The sequence below is a fragment of the Leucopleurus acutus genome, assembly GCF_964270905.1.
Source record: "Leucopleurus acutus genome assembly, chromosome: 5".
In the NCBI taxonomy this organism is placed as follows: Eukaryota; Metazoa; Chordata; class Mammalia; order Artiodactyla; family Delphinidae; genus Leucopleurus; species Leucopleurus acutus.
Window position 1 is genome coordinate 100,797,189 of NC_139147.1, and position 23,594 is coordinate 100,820,782.

The 23,594-nt window shown below is 31.2% G+C and overlaps 1 protein-coding gene across 4 annotated transcripts in view; it reads left to right on the forward strand.

Moving 5' to 3' along the window:
- SI (sucrase-isomaltase) overlaps positions 1-23,594 on the forward strand; it is a 99,004-nt gene that overhangs the window by 45,467 nt on the left and 29,943 nt on the right. For all 4 annotated transcript variants that reach the window (XM_082839049.1, XM_082839050.1, XM_082839051.1 and 1 more), the window contains 16 exons: positions 341-425; positions 1,193-1,249; positions 2,363-2,487; positions 4,651-4,739; positions 7,160-7,209; positions 8,161-8,331; positions 10,070-10,225; positions 13,014-13,220; positions 14,550-14,704; positions 16,095-16,263; positions 17,892-17,988; positions 18,078-18,190; positions 18,277-18,402; positions 19,898-20,026; positions 21,139-21,249; positions 22,924-22,983. In XM_082839049.1, the coding sequence (XP_082695175.1) occupies positions 341-425; positions 1,193-1,249; positions 2,363-2,487; positions 4,651-4,739; positions 7,160-7,209; positions 8,161-8,331; positions 10,070-10,225; positions 13,014-13,220; positions 14,550-14,704; positions 16,095-16,263; positions 17,892-17,988; positions 18,078-18,190; positions 18,277-18,402; positions 19,898-20,026; positions 21,139-21,249; positions 22,924-22,983 (1,900 nt within the window). The remainder of the gene's footprint in view (positions 1-340; positions 426-1,192; positions 1,250-2,362; positions 2,488-4,650; positions 4,740-7,159; positions 7,210-8,160; positions 8,332-10,069; positions 10,226-13,013; positions 13,221-14,549; positions 14,705-16,094; positions 16,264-17,891; positions 17,989-18,077; positions 18,191-18,276; positions 18,403-19,897; positions 20,027-21,138; positions 21,250-22,923; positions 22,984-23,594) is intronic.

A 23,594-nucleotide genomic window follows, 5' to 3' on the forward strand; every position in this document is an offset into this window, starting at 1 on the left:
TATCTTACAGGAGAAAAATGAATTAAACAGAATAGTTGTTTATTACAGATAAAAAGGAGGCTTATCATATATGATGGATTTTTTTAAGTCCCAAATGAACGAATTTCCTCTCTCCCTCTCTCCCTCTTTTCTCCCCTCTCTCCCTTCCTTTCTACCTTCTTTTTTTGAGTGTCAGATGAACCATAAGGATGTAATAACTATAGATTCAAAATGCATATCAAATAAGTAAAATTAAAGACAATAATTATTCCCAGGGAGAAACTTAAAACATAAACCAAATGAAGAATTTGGATAAACTTATTTTTTATCTTTGTATTGTAAATATTGTCATTGTTCTTAGGTTTTATGAGGATACTAATAGCTGGATTGAGGACACTCAATTCTTATGGGGCCCCTCATTACTTATTACCCCTGTCTTGAAACAGGTAGGATACAATTTTAATAAATTTATATTTTAATGGAAACTTTGTGTAATCAAATCCACACTAAATTACAAAACATCTGGGTAATAAATGTTACTCAATAGACTGCTTCAACCTGGTAAGTGTTAAATTGAATTCTAAAATGCAGAAGAAATTGTGAAAGATTATAAATATATTAAGTAGATTTATGCTGTTCAAATAGATAATATGTCCTGTGGAGAAAAAAGTTGTATAAAATTAGTATTCTTCTGAAAAGGAAAGCTTTATTTATGACATCAAATCAAATCTTATAGTAATAACAAGGAATTCTCATTCAAGTAGACATAGACATTGAAATTTTGCTATATTGTAAATAAAGGTGAACTTGAAAACCAGTGGATCATATGAAAATGCTGAAAAATAGTTGAATGAGTTATATGTTTTTTATCTGTTATTTAAAAGTGGAAATATACGGAAATGAATGTGTTCATACTCACAATTACCATATAGATTACAGCAATACAAATACAAATGCATGTATCCATTATTTTAGTTGCCACTTAAATTCATTTCATCTTTGCTTTAGGAATATTTTACATTATAATATCTAAAGCTAGTAAAATAGCCTTTTGATTACTATATATAGAAAATATTGGAGTATAACAATACAAAGGAAGTTTCTTTTCGCTTCACTATGAAAATCCAACTTAACATTTGATGTGATTCTCTTCCATTACATATTGAAGTAATATATATATATATCTATATATAAATTACCTTGTTTATTTTAGGGAGCAGATACAGTGAGTGCATACATCCCTAATGCTACTTGGTATGATTTTGAAACTGTAAGTAACCTTAATATAATAATAGATCACAAGTACATATTGTTCAACATCTGTACATGGAAACAACTCCAAACACACAGCATATCTTTTTTTCAGTAGTTCTGTTATTATTACAAAAAATACTAATTCCAAATTTTAATAATGTGGAAGTCTGTGCGGGTGTACATTTTGTTGCATGTGAGAAAGTATATGTTTTGTTGCATGTGATTAATACGAAGTTATATTCTTTAGTGTAGAGTTATCCATTTTAAATTGTGGAAATAAAAGGTCAAGAGTAATTTTAAGGAGTAGTAACTTATTTTAATAATTTCCCTATTTTACATATTCATCTTATGGCCAGAAGAACTGAGTATTAAGCTAATCTTAAACATTTGTTTTTATAATGTATATTGTAATGTTTGGGAAATATTTTCATCTCAATCTTGAAAAGGCAGCGTAGCAGGATTCATACACACGACCTATTTTTTTTAATTGACCAAGACCTTCTGAGAATATTTATTTTAAAGGAAAGTATTTTGTAACACTTATATTTGCTAAGCAGACCCTTTATTTTTATTTTTTTGTGGTACGCGGGCTTCTCACCGTTGTGGCCTCTCCCGTTGCGGAGCACAGGCTCCGGATGCGCAGGCTCAGGGGCCATGGCTCACGGGCCCAGCCGCTCCGCGGCATGTGGGATCTTCCCGGACCAGGGCACTAACCTGTGTCCCCTGCATCGGCAGGCGGACTCTCAAACACTGAACCACCAGGAAAGCCCAAACCCTTTATTTTTATAAGAAATGATTTTTAAAAAATTCTTTCTAGAGGCATGGTTAACTTTAAACCAAAACAAAGAATAAAAAATAGTGCTAATTAAGAATATTGTTAATTATTGTAGAAGGGAAATGGATTGCTCTATGTTGATTTTTTTTTGTGAAACCAAACTTATTTTTACCCAGCTTTCATCAGTAAACTGAAAAAGAGTTTTCTTTAAAAGTTAGAAAATGACATGTTAATATTCACTAAGATGACACGAATTTCTCATAGTAAGAATTATTTCTATGTGTAATTCTTGTAAAATGGGGTTTAAATTCTTTACAATAATGAAAAAAAATATTTTTATCTTCCAAATATTAGGGTGCAAAAAGACCATGGAAAGGACAACGTGTTGATATGTATCTTCCAGCAGACAAAATAGGATTACATCTTAGAGGAGGTTACATTATCCCCATTCAACAACCTGCTGTAACTACAACAGCAAGGTAAAATGAAAAGGCATTAACTGAAATCTGAAATATAATTCAAGTTTTAATGTTTCACATTTTTATTAAGAATCAAATATTGATATTTAGCTTTTTCACCAGAAGATATTTGATATACGTAAGGACTTCCTACATATAACCATCATGGTTATAAAAAGAAGAATCAAATTATGTATATTACTACAAACTTCTTGATTTAAAAAATAAGCATAGATTGGAAATTTATTTCCTATGCCAAAATGTACTGACATTCTCTAAAGAATATGTATAATTAAAGTTAATTGCTGATTCTTAATAAAAAATGAAGTATTAAGTAAGTTATATAATTGCTTAAAGTGTCAGTTGTTACATATTTGGATTTTCAATACATAAATGTCACAATGTTTTTCTTTCAGCTAAAACGTTTTAAGTTAATAAATGAGGTAGATATTTTTGTTAAGTAAAGAACAAGAGAGAAACTAAGTTGTTCAGTAAAAATAAATTTGAGAACTATTTAGAAAAAAAGCAGAAACTTGAAAATTCTGGTGCTTTATCTTGCAACATTCATTCTGGGTACATGGACAGAATGTGTCATATTGAATCTGTGCATTTCCCCATATTCTACAACACCCCAATAGATATCTATTCCTTACTCTGCTATATTTTCTTCATAACATTAAGAATATCTGGAATTATATTTTTACTTTTTCTTGTATGTAGTGTGTCTACTCCCCCAGACTATAAACTCCATGAAGGCAGAGACTTGACTTTTCACTGCTTTAGTCCCCAAACCAATAATAGTGTCAGCCTATTATGGAATAGGCTCCTGATTTTCTCTAAATATTTGTTGAAGGAACAAATTAATAAGTGAATGGATGTGTGTTAGTAACTTAATTATTTTTGTTTTCTAGAATTGATCACTTTCATATTGTAACTGTTTCATGACGATGTTCTCAAAATAATTGGTTATACTCTAGAGCTGTATTGAACAAGAGAAACATACACTTTGATGAGTGCATGTTGGAAGGAATGTATTCTGTATAGAGCAGTTACCTGGACTGTATAGCCTCATTTTTTTTTTTTTTTTGCGGTACTCGGGCCTCTCACTGTTGTGGCCTCTGCCGTTGCGGAGCACAGGCTCCGGATGCGCAGGCTCAGCGGCCATGGCTCACGGGCCCAGCCGCTCCGCAGCATGTGGGATCTTCCCGGACCGGGGCACGAACCCGCGTCCCCTGCATCGGCAGGCGGACTCCCAACCACTGCGCCACCAGGGAAGCCCTGTATAGCCTCATTTTAAGTTTAAAAACCTATAGCAATATATAACTAAAAAATTATGCATCATGTTTCATTTCACATGATAGAATTAGCTTCATTTGTAAGACTATTAGAGATTCCACTTAGCATTTAAAATTTTATTTTATAGTGCTTTTCATTGTTTTGTAACCTTGGTACACTGCAATTTAGGGTTAATGTGTATGTGGCAAATACATGTTGAATTGAGCAATCATAAGATATATTTAATTTTGTTGTTTGAATTGAAATATTTTTATACCATTTCAACTTTGATGGTGTCTTGGCCCCCAAGAAATTCCATATTGTATATTTTTAAATTAATTTAATTAAGTAATTTATTTTTGGCTGCGTTGGCTCTTCAGTTGCTGTGCGTGGGCTTTCTCTAGTTGCAGCGAGCGTGGGTGGGGGCTACTCTTCATTGTGGTGCATGGGCTTCTCATTGCAGTGGCTTCTCTTGTTTTGGAGCACAGGCTGTATGCACACATGCTTCAGTAGTTGTAGCACATGGGCTCAGTAGTTGTGGCTCACAGGCTCTAGAGAGCAGACTGAGTATTTGTGGTGCACGGGCTTTGTTGCCTCCCGGAATGTGGGATCTTCCAAGACCAGGGCTCGAAACTGTGTCCTCTGCATTGGCAAGCAGATTCTTAACCACTATGCCACCAGGGAAGCCCTTCGTATTGTATTTATTCCTTTCATTTATTTTCTAAGCATATGAATTATTTTTCTCATTGATAAATTACTAATAAGTATAGACATGAATTTTATTAATATCAGTGTTCTCATGTGAATGCAGAACTCCTACAAGTCCCTTATGTTGAAATGGATTTATTTATAAGATATTTCACTATACATTTATTTTTAATCATATATGCACCCAAACTTACTTAACAGCCGAAATAACCCTCTAGGACTTATAGTTGCTTTAGATGAAGATAACAAAGCAAAAGGAGACTTTTTCTGGGATGATGGAGAAACTAAAGGTAAGTTTCAAAGTGATATGCTTTTAAATGTTCATTTTAATGATGGGAAGTTTTGCCTTTATTGTAAAATTAAACAAAAATATCACAAGTTTTAATTTTTAATTGCTGTTTTATATCTATCTTAAGAGTTTAGGTTACTTTATGAAATTTAACATTGGTATTTAAATTATATATATTTAATTACAATATCTGTTTTTATCTTTTGGTTTATCATAAAAAGTCTTTGACAAATATAAATATCTTATTAGATTACTGTATAAAAATTAAAATAGTTAATAAATTCACAGATGTATAACTTGCATCCTATTTTCAACTATCTTATATGATTATAGTGGTTAAAACTAAAGTTTTATTACTGTAAAAGAAAACCAATATTAAGGCTTTAGTTAATTAATGTAGCTGGGGAGGGATAAATTGGGAGTTTGGGGTTAACAAATACACAATACTGTATATATAAATAGATAAACAAGAAGGACCTAATATATAACACAGGGAACTATATTCAATATCTTTTAATGAACTATAATGGACAAGAATCTGAAAAAGTATATATATATATTTTTTAGGTATGTGTTTTATATATGTACATATAAAAAATTATAGTTTACCTTCTATTATAGCTCACTACTTTTCAGATATATTAAAGAATGCCCTATATGCCTTTGTCTGTAGTATATGAAACATCCAAATATCTCTAAATTAACTCCAAGAAATAGCCTATGTATTGGTGTGCTCTCTTACAGTTTTGAAAATGTGGAATCTATGAAAAAAATTCTGTTCTTTTTTAAGTCTTATCTCCTATGAATATGTAGATTACCACAATATATCTGCTCCACCAGATATATTGTCTTCCCCTTGTCAGTTGATGGTAATTTCATCTCTGCAAGATGCCAAAAACTTTAGAGTTCACTCTTGTCTGTCACAACCTAGGAATTTCTCTTGGTCCCACCTTGATCTTTGTTCTCTCATAAACTCCACCATTATCATCACTACTTTTCATTTTAATTACTGCAGTAGCTCCCTAACTGGTCTCTAGGTCGATAGCTCTTGTCAATCCCCCTTTTTTACATTCTATTTACCAACCAGCAGATAGAGTGATCCCTTTAAAAGATGATTCAAATCATTACACTTCTGCTCAAAACCCTCTATCAATTCTCCATTTTACTCAATTAAGAACCACAGTCTTTACCAAGACCTAGAGCATTCACTATGTCCTGCACATTTTACACACACAAGCATGCACACACACTGTGCCCTACCATTCTCCATTTCTCATTCTACGCCAGCACACCAGCCTTCTCCCTCTTTCTCAAATACCTTGGAGTCAAACACACTAGGGTGAGCTCTGCCCTGAGAATAGATTCAAAGCATTTACTGCATAGAAATTCTGTAAAAGAGGATTGCAGCAGAAGTAAATTGTTTCGTAATCATCAGGTAAAGAATGTTGTTGAGGTAATACCTCTATTGGTAGCATGTGGAACCTGATTTTAAGGTTATTCTCATTTCTCAGATTATATAAATATTTCCAAATTCATTCCTTTTTTCTACTTGCAAAACATTATATTGGTAATTTACTTCATATAAAATGGTTAAAAATATGCAGTTATGATTTAATCAGACATTTAATATGATATCTATATACTGAGGTGTGTTAAAAAGTTAAAATCAAAATTTTCTGAATAATCAATCAAACACAAGACAATAAAATGACTTCAGTTTGGGTTCTGACTCTATTTTTATTTCCTAGGATTAAAATTTTAAGTAAATTAATGTTATTCAAAGTATTGTATATAGATCCTAGTATTCCCTTTATATTTTCCACTCTTTCTTCCTAATTATTTTAGTTATAATCTTTAGTTCCCTGTTAAAGAAACATGTTGATAAAAAGTTATGTTACATTGTTACATATATCATGCAGAAAATAATTGCTTTCTTCAATTTTTCTCATTAAAGTTTATTTGAAACTTTAATGTCTCCACATTCACTCATTCTTCAAATAATGAAAAAACACACTGAAAGATGGGAACCAAAATTGTGGTGTGCCATGGCTTCCCAAAATAAACTGAATGTTCCACAGTTTACTAAAAACAGATAAAATATCATTCAAAAAATAGTTATAATTATATATATTTTACTACAAGTTTTGTGCTCTCTGAATTTCCAGAACTATTTTAACAGTCCTTGAAAAATCAAACTGGGCAAAGATGCATTCACTACCTTTACTTCCTGGGAAAATAAACTACCAAAATAGTTTCATTTAAAGATAATTAAGAACCTTAATTTAAAAGAATAATCTGTTTAATTTGCTTCATTAATAAATAATATCTATTTTAAAAAATTCCCTGTGTTGTCTAACTGTAAAAATAAAACAATTTAACATTACATTTTGATCTGATAACTTTTTTTTTTCACCATTTCAGATACCATCCAAAATGGCAACTACATTTTATATACATTTTCAGTTTCTAATGTAAGCATTCTCCTTGAACACATAGCTAAATATAATACCTTGTTAATGTCTAGATTGTGCCTTTTGGAATAATGTTACATTTCTCTCCAGAAATCAGTGGAAAGAAACAAAATAAATTGAATTATTAAATTATATATGAATTACCTTAAATTTTTATATTTCAATGTAATAGATGAGTTTCTGTTGATGAAATTGATGCACAGAAATCTTCAGACTTCTTGTAGCACTATGTCTGGTTTAAGCAATATGTCCTGGGAAAATAATCTCAACATATTTGAAAATGTTTTAATATACCAATCACAGCAGTGACTGTCATGGATTTGGGGTGAAAATGAAAAAGCTATGCACAAGATTAAATTTTGAATAATTAGTAGCAATGCTTTTTGTAGAAGTTAGATTTCTTCATATATTCTTTTTTGCCAAAGATAATTTATTCTTCACCAGTGAAGAGAATGAGAAGGAATATACATGATTTGCGTCATGCATAATTTATCTCTGAAAATAATTTTAGAGCGTGTATAAAAGACAATTTTAAAGAGTTACTAATAAGTGTATTTATATAGGGTACTTTGATGTGAAGAGCTGTTGGGAATGGAGGGATAGATGATTGGTTCTTTTCTTATTATACTATATTATTAAATACCGAATAATGCTATAATTTAATACTAAATAATACTAATTTATTAGTATTATCAGCATAAATAAATTCTAAATTATGTGAGATGTAGAATATTTTCTTAGAATTTTGGCTAATTCCTAAGCTCTCTTGTCTAGAGTTTTTCACTTAGCAATTTTCATTAAAGTATGTATTGGTTAATTATTTTTATTTAGTAAAAACTATAGTTTATACATTTTTAGAACTAAGATTTAATCAGTATAAATACACTTGTTATTTCTAATTTGTATCCAATGACCTTCTACTTGATATATAATATTATATACATTTTTCAGAACAAATTAGATGTTATATGCACACATTCGTCATACCAGGAAGGAACCACTTTAGCATTTGAGACTATAAAAATCCTTGGGTTGATAGACACTGTTACAGAAGTTTCAGTGATGGAAGATAATCAACCAATGAGAGCTCACTACAATTTCACTTATGATACTTCCAACCAGGTAAATACAATCTTAAAATATTTTAGTTATCACATACTCTCATATTTAACATTATATAACCATTCAGGCTCTTGGTTTTGTGATTTTTTTTTTCTTCATTACATATCTTTCTTTTCTTTTCCTTTTGCTGGCAATATTCCATTTTAGGTTATCTCAATTTATGTTGAGATATCAACCTTAAGGTGAACTGATACTACTTCTCCCTCTCTATTTAATTTTATCTTGTGTATCACTTATGTATGCCTTTCTAATATTGTTTTTGATACCATTCTCCTACCCTGAACTCTTAACCTACTGCATACGATAAAGAATCTAAAAGTTTTACCTTCTCATTTAAGACTTCTTAAGGTAATGATTGAATCCATTTCTTCAATTCTCTCTACTTCTCCTTTCATGAACTCCCTTTGTCCTCAATATATCTTGTACTTCTCTTTCAAATTTTTGTTTACAGTCTCCCCTTCAAGTAGTCCCTTTCTTATCCTCGTTCTTGCCTTGTTTAACAAGTGTACTAGAGAGGGAAAAGGAGTAATAGAATTGGGCTCAAATTGCAGCCCTGCAGTCTGTGCATTTAAACACAATAAATTAATCTCTCATTATCTCAGCTTCCTCATATGTAAAATGTCATATTTAATCATAATGTTGCTTCAGGTAAAAAATTAATTATTTAAAATGTTAGACAAAAATAATTTAAAACATGGAAGTGATATTTATTGGCATTTACTTTTCTACCATTCCTATATTCCTAAATATTAGTAATGTTAGCATAAATTCTAAATTGAGATGTAGGACATTTTCTTAGAGTATTTTTGTCTAGCTTCTAAGTCCTCTGGCCCAGTTTTTCACTTAGGAATTTCCATAAAGATATGTATTGGTTAATTATTTTTTATTAGTAAGTATACTATAATGTATATATTCCTAGGACTATAAGAACTAATCAATAAATAATACAGGCTTATTGAGAACTTTATGACTCTAACAAAGATTATCAAGTGGGCATAATACAAAATTGTTTTATTATATGTTTTTACAATCCCAGTTTATATCTGTTTCTATTATTATGTTAATGTAAAGATTTACAAAGACACTTATAGATACATCTTTCTAATTCTTCTCTTCTTGGACACTATCCTTTCACTTTTTTTTCTTTTTGCATAATACCATGTTATCTCCTCTCTAACTTGTCCCTCAAATATTATAAGCAGTGGATAAAATTAGGAAAATAAATAAATAATATTCCCCTCCTCTGACTCTGGGAGCCTCCAAATCAATCAAAGTGGTCAACATTTTCTTCCCTTTTTCTTCATTGAGGGGACTACTATTTATTTCATACCTGGTATGCCCCAAGCATAATGCCAGGTGTTTTAAATTTCACAGATCATTTATTCATTATCCCCATTTTACAGGAGGAGGAAATTGAAGATAAAACAGAGTAGATAATTTCCCCAGATTCATGAGCATTAAGTATCAGAACTGAGAATTGAACACATCTGGATTTAAAGATAATGTTTTTTATCAGTATTCTATAATTTCTCATAGTTTTGAGAACTGTCTTGAGATTCTAGCTATTTCAGTGGCATGTCATGTTTTTTCTTTTCTATTCTTTCTTTTAGTATTATATTAAAATTATTAATGATTTGATTTGAAGAGTTGCTGTGGGGTTGCTGCATTTTAAAAATGTTAAGTATTTTTAAATTGTCCAGTGGTTAGAAATATTTTAATGTTTTCTTTCTCTTCAAAGAATCTACTAATTTACAATCTCATGTTTAACCTTGGAAGAAACTTTACTGTTCAATGGGATCAAACTTTCTTGGAAGCTGAAAAGTTTACTTGTTATCCAGATGCAGACATTGCAACTAAACAACGCTGTGAAGAACGTGGCTGCTTATGGGAAATGGTAATAAGAATTTTAATTATTCAAGATAAGGCTTTCACATAAACGTTTCAAAGTAAACCGTATATATTATAATTTTAATTCTACAGCATATAAACTAAATTCAGCTAGAGAAGCATTTGGAATTTGAAATTAGGACTTCTAATAGATAATTTATCTTTATCTTAATTCTCCAAAGACATAATTTAGTAAAAGCCAGACTAAATGGATGTGTAAGTTGCTTTCCAGGCATTTTGGATAGTATTACTTTATTTAATAAACTAGAACTCTATTTGTTGCACTTTGTTAGATGTTAGTTTTGGCTGACTAGCTTAATTGAGCAAGGTATTATGCCAGTAGGGAGTAGTGTTTCAAAAGCATTGTCTCAAGTTATTAAAATTTCTGAAATTGATTGATGGGCTGTATCTGTTCCACTAAGAGGTGACAATTTCTGCCAGTAATTTTGGTCAAACTTTCAAGAACAGGGCTTCCCTGGTGGTGCAGTGGTTAGGAATCCGCCTGCCAATGCAGGGCACACGGGTTCAAGCTCTGGCCCGGGAAGATCCCACGTGCCGTGGAGTAGCTAGGCCCATGTGCCACAACTGCTGATCCTGCACTCTAGAGTCTGTGAGCCACAACTACTGAGCCTGCATGCCACAACTACTGGGGCCTGCGCACCTAGATCCTGTGCTCTCAACAAGAGAGGCCACCACAATTAGAAGCCTGTGCACCACAAGGAAGAGTAGCCCCCGCTCACCGCAACTAGAGAAAGCCCACACACAGCAACAAAGATCCAATGCAGCCAAAAATAAATAAATAAAATAAATTAATTAAAAGAAAAACATTTCAACAACAATGATGGTCATTGATAGTAGACGTTTTTACAGAAAGGGATATGGGAAAAGTCCCCTCTTGCTACACTCATTTTATTTTTTAAATTCTGAACTTTTGGTTACATCATTGGGTTTTGTCAGCAAAAAAAGAAATTATTTCATATAATCAATAAATTAAATGCATGTGTTATAACACTGAGAAGAGTCTAGACACATCTGCCAGCAACTTCCCAGAAATGTCTGCACTTATATGAGGGAATATATAGAATCTCTGCCACCAGAGAAATGGCCCTCGTTCCTCTCCATTGCTTGATGAAGTAGCATAATCTTTACCATTAGGAAAGTTTATGGAAGAATTGAAGAAAAGAAGTGAGGAAGAGAAATGATAATGAAATCAATAAAAGCCAAATAGTGAAGTATCTTTCCAATATGCCTCCAAAATCTTCTTTTTAAATTCCAACTCTTCATTCAAATCCATACCCATTCTCCATTGCATTCAGTGCGTGGTCACTTACTCTCATTATCAACTGAAACTAACACAACCTTGTTAATCAACTATACTCCAATATAAAAGTTAAAAAAATGAATATAAATGATGGGTACTAAAGCTCCAATAACTTCTAATAAGAAAATGTGAAAACTTTATTTTTCCCATTACTATTACTATTCAACACCTTATAGATTTTTAAGTCAAACAAGTGAAGCTTTAACATTAGAAGTCCATTAAATATGATGATTTAGAAAATTTATGTTTCTTTAGACCATCCTGTTTATTCATTGATCCATTTAACAAATTCTTGAGAACTACTATGTTCTAGGCACTGTTCTAGATGAAGAAAATAAACAAAACCCTCTTCCCTGATAGAGTTTATATTCTAGTGTGGGAAAACAAATAGATAGCCTAAAAAAATTATGTTTTATGTTAGATAAGTATTATGGAGAACAATAAAGCAGAAAAGGAGAAGGGGGGTGGAGAATGACAGTGGTGTTACTTTAATGATTGTACACAGAAGGTTTCTTTGAGAAGGTGGCATTTGTTAAAAGAGTTGAAAGAAAGAAAGGAAGGAATAATATTCCATAAAGAAAATACATCAACTTGAAGTACATCTGAAGTAAGAATGTACCTGGTATAGTCCACAAACAGCAAGGAGGCCATCGTGTCTGAAACAGAATGAGTGAATGGAAGAACAGCAGAAGATGAAATTATAGACATATGGGAACAAATAATGTATATCAATTACTTAGACCATTTTTAGGATTAAGATTTTTACTCCGAGATAGAATACTTCTGGAGAGTTTTGAAAAGATGAATGAGAAAATTAAATTTCCATCTTAATAGGACCATAATGGCTTCTGTGTTGAGAACAGACTGTTAGAAGGATAAGGCAGGGAGACCAGGAAAGAGGCTGTTACAGTAATCAAAATAAAATATTGGTAGATTGAGCCACAGTGGTAATGGTAGAATTAGTAATAAGTGTTTGACTTTTCTGCATATTTTTAAGATAAAGCCAAAATGTGTTGTTCCTTGATTGGATATAGAATATGAGAAAAGAGTAAAAATGACTTCAAGTTTTTGGTTTAAACAGCTGGAAAAAAGAAAGTTGACAGTAACAAAGATTGACAAAACTGCGGAAACGAACATGGAGGGAAAGAGTTAAGATTTAGACATACTTAATTATATACTTAATTATGTTCAGAAACAATACAATCATCTATATTCTGAATTGAAAAACTATGACATTTGATTGTTCTGCTCTACCTGTCTATCTTTAGAGTCAAAATATAAATATTCTAAACATTTTAGTACATGGTGTGTCATGTTGCCTAATAGATATTTTGTGCTATGACTGCAATTTCATTTTAGTATTAAACAATAACATTTGTAAATCATACAACATGTGATTAACATGTCTACCTTATTATTTTTTTAAATATTACAATGCTTACAATTTCTGACAATGAACTTGTCTTGTTTTTAGACTCCTTTAGGATCCAAAGCACCTGAGTGTTACTTTCCTAAAGAAGACAACTCTTACTTAGTCCAGTCAACTCATTACTCATCAGTGGGTATAACAGCTGACCTCCAGCTGAATACTGTAAAAGCTCGAATAAAGCTACCTTCTGATCCCATCCCAACTCTTCATGTGGAGGTGAAGTATCATAAAGATGATATGCTGCAGTTTAAGGTATGTTTAATATAAACTATCTCAATGCATGATTCATCTCTCAAGACAGATTTTAAATAGATTTGGTGCTTGGATTTTTCATGTAATACTAAGAATTATTAACTGGGTTGATGACATTTTAATTCTATAAAGTAAAACTTTTTTTTTCCTACAGAGCTCATAGGTAGATGAACAGTAAATAAAATTTTTTGTTTTTGCTAGCTTTGTGAATAATTAAACATATAGTCGTGATGTTTTAGTTATTTAAATTCTTGATAAATTGATAAATCACTTAGAATTGGACTATGTTGGTTGTCCCATTAAAATAAACAAAACAGAAAAAAATAAACACAATAGGATGCTTACTGTTTCCATTATTTCTTTTTAAACAGTGATCTGAATTTTCTGGCCAATGCAATAAGAAATACAAAAGAGATAATTTCTTTCAATAGTTACACTTAGCAATTATTTTTTACTTAAGAGCTCCAAGGGAATCCATTAAGAAAACTATTAGAAATAGTACAGACTCATATATGACAAATGGAAAGCAATTTCAACTCATACAATCAAGAAAAATATTAAGACCTCACAAGCAGACATTTAACAGAATAAGAAATAAAATTTGGAATAAAATATTAAAGTAATTATACTCATTAAAAATAAAAGGAACTAAAGGCAAATACAAAGAATGGGAAAGCTAAATTTGAATAATCGTGTAGAAAATGGTTTATCCTCATCAGCAAGGAAATAAATGACGGTTTGAGAAATAAATGCTTTTTAGTTTAACATATAACAGTATTAGAGTATACATCTTAGTGTGAATATTAATTAGTACACTAATTCTGGAAAACAGTTTACCAATAGTTTATCAAGGATCCTACAAATGTTAGAATACTCTGATCTAATATTATCACTTATAAGTAATGTACTGAGGAAATAAAGACATGAATGAAGATAAATTAGCATTAATATTCATTGTAAGATCATATATAAGGCAAAAATATTGAAACAACTTTGTCTAACCATGAAGTGATAAATAATTTTGTATATGCATATAAATGAATATTTAGCTTTAAAGTTCTCTTTCTGAAGATTTCTCATTGTATGGAAAAATGAATTATAAAACATTAAAACAGGTAAAATACAGTACATAATTTTAGTCCATTACATATCTATGTATGTGTATGGAATTCTATATAGATATATGGGCCACGGATACAAAATTAGGAATTATGATAAGAATTCTAAATATTCTTGTTTGAACCATTATTTAAATTAGTTAATTATATGTACCTAATATGTTGGCAATAAGAACTAAACATATCTGTTTTCATTATCTCTCTGTAATAGATTTATGACCCCCAAAATAAGAGATATGAAGTTCCAGTACCATTAAACATTCCAGCTACACCGACAAGTACTTATGAAAATAGACTTTATGATGTTGAAATCAAGGAAAATCCTTTTGGCATCCAGATTCGAAGGAGAAGCACAGGAAGAATTATGTAAGTGATTCAATTATTTGATATGAAGGATATTTTCACTGTGCTAGCATGTCATCACACCAAAAGTGGTTTTAGGTGTATGTATTAAATAATTTGGCTTATAGTAACATTTAAAAACTAAAGTCAGCAAATCATTAACAGTTGGTGTAAAATTTTATTTACACTTTGGATGTGATGAATTTCATTATTAAATATCAGACCCATTCTTCTAATCAAGTTGAGAACCAAACCCAAGACTCCTATTGAAAAGCATGATGAGTGTTGTCAAAATAAGTAGTTGGAAATGTGTTATGTAAATATTTTATTAGAACTATTGAAATTGGAGGTTTTTGGTCCTGGAATTTGATAAAGTTAATACTATGTTTGTCAGGAATTGATGAAAGGAAATTAAGATATACACATATAGATATGTTTTTATGTCTAATGAATAAATATAAATTTTAAAATATTACCTTTTTTTGGTAAAAAGCTCTACAAACTACAGTGTATTAAAAGATACTTCTATGTAATTTAAGCTTGCCCTGCTATCCTTTACAAGATACTGTCATGATGTGTTCAGGTATTGTCAGTATGGATACAAATAATGAAGAAAATTATGTTTATATTGTTTTAAAATTTTGTTGTTATGATAATAGTTTTGTTCCAAAGGATAAGAAGCAAAATGATTTTGTAGAAAATTCCTGATGCAGAGGCATTATTTATTGTTTTTCAGGAAGCATTATTCTTTAGTAAATACTTTTCCAAAATCATTAATATAAAAATTTGAATATGTCTCAAATTCTTTTTAATACTTATGTTTCCTTTCTCTGCCAACTTTCTTTTCTTCTTCTTTTATCTTCTTCTTGCAAATGACATTCTCTGTAACACATTTCTTCTGGATTTCTTCATAAACACATGGTTTTATAAATACAAAACAAAAGAAGAAGAAAATGATTGGGAATAGTAAGAGTTTAGAATTAAAATATCCATTATACCTTATAGTTTATTTTGATATTGATTTCTTTTTATTCTATATGTAGTAAAAATTTACTGATTATCTCAAGGGAACAGGACAATAAAGGACTCTCAATTCCTAGGACATATATTATTTCTAGGTCATATATTACTGATAACTTTATATTAATTTTATTTTAAAAAGCAATATATGTCTACAGACAAACATGTAGCCATAATATGATTATGAATATATGAAACATATTTTAGATATTCCTTAACTTAGCCAAAAAAATGTATTGGAAAAATTATCTATTTCCATTTGTATCTGGGTATGATAGGCCTATAGAGAAAAATACAATTGATTTTTATAACACCTAAGAAAGAATTACCATTATTATTTGTGATACTATTTGTATGTGTATACAGGAATAAAATTGTTTTCTTTTGTTTTCAGTTGGGATTCTCGCCTTCCTGGATTTGCTTTTAACAACCAGTTCATTCAAATATCTACACGCCTACCATCAGAATATATATATGGTTTTGGGGAAATGGAGCACACAGCATTTAAGCGAGATCTGAACTGGCATACTTGGGGAATGTTCACAAGAGACCAACCACCTGGTGTAGGTACCAATATTTGACCACCCCAAGTGACAACTAAGACCATGATTCAGATCCCAGCCACTTCTTTGTAAGCCTGTACTTAAATATTGAAGCAATGAAAGGGGGCTAGAGATCCCAAGAGCTGCTAGAGTGATTTTCTGAAAAACAAATGAAAAGTCACCATAAATTACAGGTGAAAGTAGAGGATCGAATGGATAACATCATTGACTACAGTGAGAAGTGAGGTTGTGACCCAATTCCTTACCCTCTCAACTGCATAGAAAGAACATTCAGATTCAGAATTCCCTGTCAAATACATGTTTACTTTCAGCTTTTAGAAAATAACTGGCTTCTCCTTGAAATTTTTTTCTACTCCTTAGATAAAGATTTGATACTTTTTCCTTTGTTACCCTAAGCTGCAGTTGTGCATTTTTATGAGGTTATATTGCAAGTTACAGTTTTAGAAAATGTTTTTATATGTTCATATCACTTTTCCAATGTTTTGTCTTATTAATGGTGTACATTTCATGACTATTTAATACATTGCACAATTGATATAAACTATAATTATTCTAAACATATAATGGAAAATACATTTTAATAAAAATACTAGCTCATTTCCATTTTCACATGTGATGTGAACTTAAAGGATATATTCAGTATGAGATTATAAATGTGTATAATGTCATAACTGCTTTTTATTTTTAGGTGCTCATACAACTTTTATTTGTATCACAATAGTTCAGACTTATAAAGGCTGTTTTTCATTTATTCCACTTGAAATAATATGTTCTTCCAAAATTTACCTCTTTAAAATCCTTCAGGGATTTCCCTGGTAGCCCAGTGGTTAAGACTCCACACTCCTACTGCAGGACATGGGTTCAATCTCTGGTCTGGGAAGTAAGATCCCACATGCCCTGTGGTGGGGCCAAAAAAAAAAAAACCCTTCAACATTAGTATTGGCATTATTAAGTTAATATAACCTTGATTCTCAATATATAAATTTTCTTTCACATACTAATCAGTTACTGAGATTCAGTGTGTGTCAATGATATCAATTTGATTAGGGATCATCAACTTGTAAGCTTTGAAATATCTTGACAAGATATTTCATGACCCTGAGTATAGATTTTCTATTCTGAAAAATGAAAAGATCTAGCTGAAAATGAAATTAAATGCTTTGTATATAAACAACATATTATTGTTTAATATGTTATCAAAATATTATATAAACTTAAATATTATCACATTAAGTACTTAAGGAGTTTGAGTACTTTGATCAGTTTAATCATTTATAGAACATTCTATTATTAAAAAAGAAGTACAAATTTATAAATGAATTAAGACACATAACCTGTGAAAAGAAACCCAACTATTCTAAAACCAATGGTTTTTTACATAAGTTAATGTGGCAGTATTTGTGAATGTTACACATTTGTATATTCATTCACATTCTCTAATGCAGTAATGCTTCAAATAATAAATTATTTTCTAAAAAAATGTGTTTAATTCAATCATAGTTTGTGTGTGCAATGAAGGAACATTTAAATTCCTAGGTTCAATCGTAGAGTGAATTTAAATATTACATTTACAAAATTCACATTCTATTATTATTTAAATATATATTATGTTTTTTTTTTAATTTTAGTATAAACTTAATTCCTATGGATTTCATCCCTATTACATGGCTCTGGAAGATGAGAGCCATGCTCATGGAGTTCTCTTACTTAACAGCAATGCAATGGGTAAAACAATTTTTTTTAGTTTAACATATTTTATGTGACTTTAATAAAATAATAACAGATTAAAATGTAATCATATTTTGGACTTCCAGATGTTACATTTCAACCAACTCCTGCTCTAACATATCGCATAATTGGAGGAATCTTGGACTTTTATATGTTTTTGGGTCCATCTCCAGAAGTTGCAACAAAGCAATACCATAGAGTATGATTGCACATTTTAAAAAAATATAAAGTTTTTTAATAATATAAAGTCATTCTCTTTGTTCACAAATAATTTTTTTTTCAAAGGTAATTGGCCAACCAGTCATGCCACCTTATTGGGCTTTGGGATTCCAGTTATGTCTTTATGGGTACAGAAATACTTCACAAGTTGAAGAAGTATATAATAACATGGTGGCTGCTCAGATCCCCTATGTATGTATATCAATTTTTAAAATGGTGTTAAATATGTCATCTATAAAATCAGAATGAAATAAGCACATATACTTTAAAATTATTTTAAGCATTTGGCAAAAATCAGTGCTTGTTAGTAGCACCAAACGAATTGGATATGAGATTTTATTAGTAGTCTTTATCAGATGGATAACATAAAGGGATAATACCATTCCTTTTCCTTCTTTCTCACCTGTTCCATGACTGTGTGTTGTACTAAACAAGTCACTGTGCACTTGCTTTTCTCTCAGAAGCTTTGGGTTTCGTACGTAGTCAAACACATTTCTTCTCTTCTCATTAAATGAGAGTAAGAGTCCATAGGAACCTATTTCATCAACTAATGTGACAAATTACAGAAAAAGAATTAGAGGTGAAACAATTATTTTTGCCATGGAATAGACAATAGTTGTCATATTAGAATACAGAATTAGTGGGCTTGCAGAATATCTTCTTCCCTCAGTGTTTGGGAAACTAAATATTCTTAAGTATCCAGAAATAATCACTTCCTGTGATTTTTACTTTTTAGGAAGAGTAAGGAATCTCAGGGATCCTCCTGGTAACATCTAAACATTGAAATCTAGAATGCTTTGTATATAAGAACTCATTCTAAGAAGAGTAAGAAGGACCTTATTTATATGACATCAGTACCTATAGTAGAATCCAATATATGGTTCCTGAATACATTATTATAGGGAAACTAATTGTTTAGGTTGATTATGTAGCAATACGCAAGTGAAAAAAATCTTTTAAAAAAGGAGATTTTTTCATTATTAGGTCTACTATGCTAGCCATATTTTTATAACACCTAGAAGAAGAAATTGTCTATTAACAGAAAATAATGTTTTAAAATGTTATTTAGGCCTAAATTAAAGATTTCATAAAGCATTTATTACTTTAAATATATTTGTAAATACCTACTTGTAAACAATATTTTGCTTATTTAAGCTTGGGCTGTTATTTCAAAAGTGACTTTGGTGGATAATAAAAGAATAATTTTATAATTATTGATGGATTTACTAATAATTCTTTCTTCCCCTTTGGCAATATTAGAATTATTTGAAATTATCCCATATTTGCTTTGTGTTTCCAGAAATAGAGCAATACCTATTTCTATATATTGTACAAAATTCCAAATTGCCATTTAATATAATTTCATAACCTCATAAGTCCTTTACTCCTGTGTCTTCCTATTTCCTTTGGAAATTATATAACAAAAGATACTGATTTGAAAGAATTTGTACTTCTAAATCAAAATTACTATTTAATGAACTGTTAACAAAACAGAGCACTAACACGAACTTGCTCTTAGAATATTTTGCATCTATACATGCTACTTTTATTTCTTGAACATTACATTACTTGATTAATTCTCTTAGGAATTGAAACTTTCATATTGCTATTATTTTCATAAGTATAACAGAATGTGACAAACTCCCTCTATTGAATCTTACGCCACTAAAATTCTTATACCTTTCAGGATGTTCAATACACAGACATTGATTACATGGAAAGGCAACTAGACTTTACGATTGATGAAGAATTCCGTGACCTTCCTCAGTTTGTTGACAAAATAAGAAGTGAGGGGATGAGATACATTATTGTCCTGGTCAGTGTTTATACTTTATATTCTATCTGAGCCTTATTATCATAGTTTTGTTAAGATTTCTCTCCTGAACGAGGAAGGAAAAGGTGTTTCAAAATATAAAGTATATAATTTTGGATTGTACTCCCAAATCTAAATCTTTCTTCCTTTAAGACTTCATTTCATTTACATGGCTGCCGCAGGCTACCTTCATTCTTAGGTGTATCCTTAGAGATTTAAGACTAAATAAAGCTGGGAATCAAAGGCAGTTTGTTTTCTAGTAATCACCCAAGCTACAGACTGGTCTCAATTTACAGACACTATCACAAAGTGATGATGGATTTTCTATTCCTATACAATTCTTAACTTATTCTCTGGGACTGCTTCTTATGCTTGTCATGTTTAAAAGTTTTCCTTCAAATTAGTGATTCAGCGGCTTCCCTGGTGGCACAGTGGTTAAGAATCCTCCTGCTAATGCAGGGGACACGGATTTGAGCCCTGGTCCGGGAAGACCCCGCATGCCACGGAGCAACTAAGCCTCTGTGCCACAACTACTGAGCCTGTGCTCTAGAGCCCGCGAGCCACAACTACACTGAGCGTATGTGCCACAACTACTGAAGCCCGCGTGCCTAGAGCCTGTGCTCTGCAACAATAGAAGCCATCACACTGAGAAGCCCATGCACCGCAACAAAGAGTAGCCCCCGCCTGCCACAAGTAGGGAAAGCCTGTGTGCAGCAACAAAGACCCAACACAGCCATAAATAAATAAATAAATAAATTTATTTTTAAAAGTTAGTGATTCAGTGGGAAGAATATTTCATCAATATGTTACAGAAAGCAAGGTAGGTAGCCAGAAATCCCATGGATATATAAAACCGAAGCAAAAAACACCTGTAATCTTGCTTGAAATCATAGCTAATACATTTTCAAAAGTTCTTAAATTTTCCTTCTAGGGAATTTAGAAGACAATCTAACTAGAACAAAAAAGTTTATGCCATCAGTCCCTTTGTCAGTCCATGTAAGAATACAATATAATGATAATCTAATAATGGAAAATTGTAAGATTTTATTACAGCTACTCAAGTGGCTATACTTTTATACCATAGTTACCTGGATTGTATTTCATTTTAATTTTAGGATCCAGCAATTTCAGGAAATGAAACGAAGCCTTACCCTGCCTTTGAAAGAGGACAAGAGAAAGATGTCTTTGTCAAATGGCCTAACACCAATGATATTTGTTGGGCAAAGGTACTGAATTGATATCTTGAAAGAAAATAAGTATAAAAATACTATTTGAAAGTTTCTATTTAATTAAGCCACAGTTAAAAACATATTCAGAGGGAGAGATGTAATGACTTAATAGGTAATAAATAAAATAATACTCTTTGAGTTCAATCCAAATTATTAGAAACAAAGAAATAGTTTATATGTCCTATGTCCAAATACTATTTGTTTCATCTTTATATTGTCTTTTATTGTATTTCTTGGTACCTCTTGTGTTTTATTATAAAACTGACATTAATAATATGGTTATTCTATACTACATGGGTCATTTAAATGTTTGTACTTCTCTTAAAAACATCTCATTGATAAAAGAAACAATGTTTGTAAAAGCTATACTTATAGTATTCCTGACTTGAACAGGGAATATAATTCATTGTATTTCATTTAAGCAATAATATCCCAACCTGTGTATATTAACACATTATAGAAAGCATCCTGATTTGGCTTATATATAAAGAGTAAAGAAAAAATCCACTAGTCATAACTAGAATGAAAAAAATCCCATAATGGGAGATGTAATTAAATGAAATATGGGAGCCTTTTTGGATCTTGGACCAAAAATAGAATGTTAGTGATAAAAGTGGTAAAATTCGAACATGGACTGTAGATTAGTTAATAATATGCTACTAATGTTAATTTCTTGGTTTTGATAATTGTACAGTGGTTATAAATATGTTAATATTAGGGGAAGAACAGTGAAGTGTATAGAAAAACACTAGGTATAATGTTTGTGATGTTTATATAAGTCTGAAAATATTTCAGAATAAAAAGGTAAAAGTAAAATAGAAAAACTTATGTGATAAACAGTGAAAAATCATGTTTTAAGAAACATTACAGGTATACAGTACTGACTATAGAAAGGGATTTTTTTCTTCTTACTTTCTCCTCATTTTATATTTTCTCATTCTATACATTTTCTCAGATTTCTACCTTTCAAGCGCTATTCTCTATCAGCAACTAATTCCTTGTATGTAATTACAACTCTGTGGATTATTTACATTTTTATATGGGACTTTCTAATTTCTACAACATAGATTTAAATCCCAGAGCTTTTGGCCTGATTGAATTTGGGCTCTGTTCTGTGTTTGTGGTTGCAGTAGAAGAAAACGTTGGTAGGCAGGGGGCAGGGGCTGGAGTAGGTGTGTGGGAAAGAGGAGGATTTAGTACTAACTGCAAAAACCAAGAAGATATTTGCCTCAGCATGGCATCATCCAACTCAGATCTTCAATTCCTTTCATATAAAAATATACTTTTTGTTTTTAGATTTTAATCCTGGAGTAATTATAGAAAGAGTTTTAATATACCACATTAAATTAAATTTAGAATATGCTTTTCATATTAATTCTTGACCAGACCTTTTGGTTACATGCATTGCTTGCAAAATCGCTACTGACCACAAAGGATGGTATTCTTTTCCTTATTTGCCCTACTAAAGAGGAGATTAATATGGAAAATGGGAATAGTTTGCAAATGATACATATACCAGAACACAAACTGAAAAAAATAATTGAAGGAATTACTGATCTGGGGATCTTGAGTCTGTAATATGCTTCTAAAACTCTATTACACTTTGTTTACAACAGTCATACTACACTGAATTTATTTTGAACTGGTTTCCCATTTCTTCTCTCTTTGTAGGTTTGGCCAGATTTGCCAAATGTAACAAAAGATGAAAGTCTAATAGATGAAGCTGTTAATGTAAGTTTCATATTGATTAACTATTTAACTGAAAGAAATTCAGCCCTGGGATTTAATGACGACTTTGACCAATAATTCAATTTTAATACTTTCCTTAAAAAAGTGATGGCTGGGGCTTCCCAGGTGGCGCAGTGGTTGAGAGTCCGCCTGCCGATGCAGGGGACACGGGTTCGTGCCCCGGTCTGGGAGGATCCCACGTGCCGCAGAGCAGCTGGGCCCGTGAGCCATGGCCGCTGAGTGTGCGCGTCTGGAGCCTGTGCTCCGCAGCGGGAGAGGCCACAACAGTGAGAGGCCCACGTACTGCAAAAAAAAAAAAAAATAAATAATGTGATGGCTTATTTTCTAATTCTCTATATCAGACCATATTAAATCAGATTTATTTATTTTTTTAAATACCAACATGTTTCAGTCACTCTATGAAGCAATTTTACATTTTATTGTATTTAATCCAAGGAACAATTCTTTTTTTTTATTTAATTTTTTTTTTTTTTTGTAGTAAGAACGTTTAACATACTTACTCTTAAAATTTTAAGTTTAAGATATAGCATCCTTCACCCTAAGGACAGTGTTGTACAGCAGATCACTAGAACTTATTCATCTTGTGTAATTGA